At 36.0% G+C, this 6,167-nt stretch overlaps 1 protein-coding gene across 1 annotated transcript; it reads left to right on the top strand.

Moving 5' to 3' along the window:
* The first annotated feature begins 646 nt into the window (after window positions 1-646).
* LOC127352587 (troponin I, fast skeletal muscle-like) lies at window positions 647-5,654 on the top strand. Its single transcript, XM_051381107.1, has 7 exons — window positions 647-1,326; window positions 2,604-2,636; window positions 2,881-2,917; window positions 3,233-3,361; window positions 3,987-4,076; window positions 4,153-4,326; window positions 5,257-5,654. Exons 2-7 carry the CDS (start codon window positions 2,629-2,631, stop codon window positions 5,332-5,334), a joined length of 516 nt encoding a protein of 171 aa, XP_051237067.1. The 5' UTR covers window positions 647-1,326; window positions 2,604-2,628; the 3' UTR covers window positions 5,335-5,654.
* Window positions 5,655-6,167: the final 513 nt, after the last annotated feature.

The raw sequence follows: 6,167 nt of genomic DNA, 5'->3' as shown, positions 1-6,167 counted from the left end.
ATCAACTTATTATCGGTTATTGATAATATTTAATGCTTTAAAGGAATATTTCAACGTTATTATAAATATATGAAAAATATTTTCATTTGGGAATCGACAGCTCATTAACGAACGCTTTGTATTTAATTTTAAACATTACATAAACTTTAACGGTTCCAAAAGTTGGACAGTTTTTTTGGTCTGTGTATTTATTGCTAGCTGTTTGCCCCCGCTGCCAGTAAGCTAAGCTAAGCTAAGCTAAGCTAAGCTATCCGATTTCAGCTTTGAACTTGAAATTTATTTATTTTTTCTCGTCTCAGTTTCTATTTCACGTCGCAGTGGTTGAGATTGGTGATGAAAACGTTAAAGTTACAGAAATAATACGATGACCTCAGATAGCTTTACTTGTTGCTAAAGTAGCCGCTAACTCCTGCTAACTGCTAAGTTGTCGTTAGCCCGTTAGCTCAGTTGGCTGTGTTACAGTTAGCGGTTACTTTAGCAACAAGAAAAAGCTAGCCAACCTTCAGGAAACTGAGTTTCACTAAAATAAGTGAATAAAGTTAGAAACAGTTTATTATTATTATTATTATTATTTACAGTTTCCTTGTTGCTAAAGTAGCTGCTAACTGCTGCTAACTGTAGCTGCCGTTAGCTAGTTAGCTCAGTTAGCGGGTTGCTGGCTAGCTTGCAGTTAGCTTGCACAGCTAACTGAGCTAACTAGCTAACGGTTAGCGGTGTGTTACAAGTAAAGCTATAAGAACTAAATGACGTTATAAAAGTTGTGTTTTCTGGTCGGTAAAACTAAATAATTTTAATTCTTCACGCCTCCTTTGAGCTAACTCGCTAACAGCAATCGGATATCGCAGGAGGCTACGGAGCTAGCTTCTTATAATAACTGCTTTATTTTATCTTTATTTTAAAGCTGCTTTTAAGGGAAATAAGAGCCGATTTTAAAGCTGTTTAAGGACTTTTAGTTTGAATTCAAACTGAAAGTTAAAGAGAGAATCCGACTCAGTTTGTCGTCTTTTATATTTAACCCACACACACACACACACACACACACACACACACACACACTCACACACACATTGAATCTGCAGTTTCTACAGCGTGGTCTTGCAGGGAGGGCGGTTTTGCCGATCGGGGCTGGGCCCGGGTGTATTTCAGGAGCTCGTTGGCCCATTGGTCTGCACGGGAATCCACTTCCATAAAGAGGATCTGAGCATTTTGCTGAGCCACCATATAAACCCTATTTCATTTTTCACTGTCTGTGGCTTTGGCAGTGTCTCCTCTTCTTCCACACAGTGTGTCTGCTCTTCCTCTTCTTCCTCTTCTTCCTCTCTATAGGTGAGAAAAACTCCTCATTTTGTCTCATTTTTTCAGCCTCCTCGAGTCTCTCTGAGAGCAGCATCTTCTTATTTTAGAAACAGAAACAATCTGTAGTCTCAGACTCCTCGTTTAAAAGCTTTCTCCATCTTTGACCCGCTCCGACATCCTGAACTCGCTTTCTAAATGTTTGCTTCTTGACATTTGACCTTTTTCCCTGACAGACCTTAATTTACGGCGTGTTTTATGGTCCTGAGGCTGTTTGAAAAGTGCAGGATGGATAAAATACCCATCTTCTCATCGCGTTACCTGAAGAAAATGTGACGCTTTAAGAGCTTTAAAGAGAGAAAAATATAATTATTCTGCTTTTTATTTGACAAATATCCAAATTATTTAGTTTAAGTGCCGTTAAAATGTTAGTTTAAAGCTCATTTATGACAATAACTGGACAAATCTAAGTGCTTATTAACTGTTTAATTAATATGGGCTGATTATATTATTAGTTATAATTAATAAGTAAATGTATTTCTTGGCTTTGAGTGTTTTATCCTGTTAAAAGAAACTCAAACAATAGAAATTGAACTTTTAAAAGGTGGTAAATTTGTGTTTTTTTAGTTCTTTAAAGTTCACAGTTAATAGGTAAATGTATTTATTAGATTTTTAGCATCATAGTTTCTAAGTTAGTCAGATTTTAGTGTCTCATCCTGTTAAAGGAAACTCAAAAAATGGAAATATAACTTAAAAAGTTGTAAATTTGTGTTTTTCTACTTCTGAAAAGTTCAATAAGTAAAGTTATCAGATTTTTAGCATTATAGTTTATAAATGTGTCAGACTTTTATCCAGTTAAAAGGAGCTGAAATGTAAATATAACTTTAACAAAAGGTGGTAAATTTGGGTCTGTTGGACTTTAAAACTTCAATTAAAGATAAATGTGGAACTTAATTGATCATTAAGAGATAATTTAATGTAACATCCAGAGTGATTATTAAAGGATGAACTTTAAAGATGAACTTTATTTAATTGATACTCGACTGGAGAATCTTTCAAATTAACCCTTCGTCCCGATCCGGTCGTAAACAGCCGAGACGAGACACCCGATCCCGACCGTCCCAGATTTAGTTCAGTCGACGTCGCTGCTCTTCAGCTGTGGCCTCAGATCGCGTTACGGGACACAAATATTCCTGACCATCCATCTCCATCAGAGCGGCAGGACATGCTGAACTCAGAGAACCTTGTCGCCGACATCCTGACGGGTCAGAAATACTCAAACATTTCCTCCTTAATGTGTCCTCATGCAGGTTGTGAACCGCAGGAGCCGCAGAGATGTCTGAGTAAGTCTGGAGTTCATTAAACATCAATTATAGAGTGTAAAATGGTGTTTTTTTGTAGGTTCGTTGGTAATAATTTACAATATTATCTTTAAATTAAACATAAAAGTCATAATAGTGCTTTAAATGAGTATGACAGCACTGGAAACGTATGAAAAAAAAGCTTTTCAGAGTGAATATGAGTTGAATTAGTTGTAAATATTAATATAATTATCGGTTAATGTTGCTCTGATTTCTTCCCAAACAGGAAAAAGCTGACTTCCAGCCGCAAGCATCACCTGAAGGTAAGCTTAAAACATTTATTTTTAATTATAGCAGCATTTCCTACAATCTTGGATAAAAATCGAATGTTTCCTGAAAATATTAGATGAAAAAATATGAGTGTTGAGCTTTAAATCAACCAGTTTTTATAATATAAGATTAATTATCTAAAACAGCCGGCTCCTCGCAAAAATACAGCGTCCCGAGGACTATTTTCTCCGGCGGATTAATCTACAGCCTTTCAGATCATGTTTTAATTAGTTTATTAGAGTAATTATTATAAAATTAATTAAAGATAGTTGTTATCTTACACAAAGTTCCCTGTTTGTTCCCCGCAGAGTCTGATCCTCTCCATCGCGGCGAACTGGCTCGAACAGGAGCAGAAGGAGGCTGTAGTGGCCAAACAGACCTACATGGCCGAAAACTGTCCCTCCCCCGAACTGTCCGGAGACCAGGCCGCCCTGATGGTGAGAGCGGCGTCAGTGATCAATAATCAGTAATCAATGATCACACAAGGAGACTAGACTGACGTTAGCTTCAATGCTAGTACTTTTAATTTAAAAGAACAAGTTAAACCACATCTGGATTATTGAAAGGCACAAATAACAGGAAGCTTATCACAAAGACTGGAAATAAGGGGAAACGATTTCTTTTCTTGGGGCTGGAATTTGAGCACAAAATTGAAACAGTTATTTTGTTAACGTTCAATTAAAACTTAAACTTACAACTGTACGATTGTTAGACGCTATAAGAGAAAAGACAAGCTAGCTCCACATTCTGGAGGCGGAAAAGTGTTTCTATTTGTATTGTCCATCTAACTTTAGAGTATTTGTAACATTGGCTTTGTCTGTATTTATACACACATTTAATGTAGTAATAAACATGTTTGTGCCTAAATCAACCAATAAACTGTTCAAATAAAGGGAAACCAACTTAATTTAATCCTCACTTTAAAACTTGACGCACGAAGCTGCTTCAGGAAGAATTAATATTAATAACTTTACTGTAGTTTTCTGTTTCCAGCTTTAGCTTCAGATATCTGACACACTTACACGTACATAAATGTAACCTGAGCAATGCGTGCGTCCGCAGGAGGTCTGCAAGAAGCTCCACGCCCTCATTGACAAGATCGACGAGGAGAGGTACGACATCGAGGCCAAAGTGCAGAAGGCCGACAAAGAGGTAAACTCTCCCCCAGACGGACTCAACCTCGCCCTCGTTGTTAAAACACAATAAAAACTAGACTCTCCTCTCGTAGATCGAAGACCTGAAGATCAAAGTGGTGGATCTGAGAGGCGTGAAGAAACCTGCCCTGAAGAAAGTGCGTATGTCCGCTGACACCATGCTGAAGGCTCTGCTGGGCTCCAAGCACACGGTCAACATGGACCTCAGGTCCAACCTGAAGCAGGTGAAGAAGGAGGTGAAAGAGGAGGTGAGTTTATCGTATTTTATCTACTATTTTTTATCGTTTAGCTGACGTATATTTACAGTAACACTGCACGGTTGCAAGATACAACATTATTCACATAAATAACGTGGAAAACCTTGTGTTTATGCTACCAAATATTAATTAAGTGGTAATTAAAAACAGCTTTTATTGTTGAGGGATTAATTTAAACCAAAACATTTGTTTTTAGAGTGAAAATTAATCTGAATTACTGCTGGAGAAGTAGTAAATTACTGTTTTATGCTGTGTTTGAATTATACTCAAAATATACTATTAATACTTTTAATACTTGTCTGCCGGAAATCAATAAAAAAATATGTTTTTTAATTGATGATTGTGAACTATCTGAATAAACACACGTTGGCTGAGTGCTTTAATATCTGACTGAAAAGTGTTCCTGTATATTAAACACTGGTTTTATAAAAAAATCTAAACTCACAAATGATCCATTAAAGGGTTTTACAGCAAACAGCGCCCTCTATCTGTCCACGAGGAAGACCATGATGTTCAGTAGAAAGACGGGGTTAAAACATCAGTAATCAATCAGAACAATCAGCGTATCATTTGTTCTTTTCACATTCATACGAAACTTTATTGATCGCACACTATATAAGAAAATACACATTATATAAAAATAATAATATAAAAATAAGTTATATTTGTACACTTTAATAAATCTTTTATATGCAGATATTGTCTAAAAAATGAAAATGTGAAGTCAGTTTCAATCTATAGCACTTACTTCAGACTAAATGACTAAAAATAAAACAAAATTAAAGATCCAGTTTGAAAAAATGTTTTATTAGTTTTTATTGTGTTGAATTAATTAATTTCCCTCATTAGGATTCTTCTGAGGACTGAACCTGATATAGTCAGAAACCTGATGATTTAAAATGTGTTTTTCCTCCTCTGCAGCCGACAGAGGCTGTGGGCGACTGGCGTAAAAATATCGAGGACAAAGCTGACAGGAAGAAGATGTTCGAGACTTCCTAAACGACTTCACCGCTTGTTTTTTGTCTTTTCTGTTTATATGAACTCCAACGTGTCTTAAACGTGTTGAACCAGACCAGGTAGCACACGTTGTCTTCTTTCGTTTTTCTTTGGTACTTTGTCTGGAGGGATGATGGAGGGATGGTTGGAGGGTTGATGGAGGGATGATGGAGGGATGATGGAGGGATGATGGAGGGATGGATGGATGGTTTCTGCAGGTTCACACACACACAAGCACTAAGTCTTAAACTCCACACATTCAGGGAAACACTTCACACAAACTGTCGAATAGAAACAATAAAGTCAACTGTGGAAGAAAATAAGTCTGGATTTGTTTCTTGTGTCTCACACACACACACACACACACACACACACACAGCTATATATATATATATATATATATATATATTATGATAATAATAACTGTAAGCTTCAACGTGCTAACAGGAAGAAATACTGGACTTTTAATTACTTACATTTTCATTAAATGTACAAAAAGCAGTTTTTGACTTCATATATATTATAAATTATTATTTAATACTGAAGCCATCAGTGAGAAGATCGGATATTTAAATAAAGTTACTCTTAATATTCTTAATGTCTGCAAGTGGGTTAAATTCCCCTTGAAATCAATTAAATGAGGCAATAGAAACAGTTCTGATTTTGTCCACAAGGGGTGCCAGAATCAACACCAAATGAAAGTTTCTTGTAAAAAAACATTTTCTGTATTTTTTTTTAACCATTTGGTGATAATCAGTGAAAAATAAGTGATGGTTTTAATAAGTAACTGCAGTTATAAAACTGAAAATAATATAAAATCCCTGTTTTTACTGTTT

Source organism: Dicentrarchus labrax, unplaced genomic scaffold, assembly GCF_905237075.1.
Source record: "Dicentrarchus labrax unplaced genomic scaffold, dlabrax2021, whole genome shotgun sequence".
Classification (NCBI taxonomy): Eukaryota; Metazoa; Chordata; class Actinopteri; family Moronidae; genus Dicentrarchus; species Dicentrarchus labrax.
Note: the sequence above shows the minus strand (reverse complement) of the source record. Positions and strands in the feature narration are given on the sequence as shown.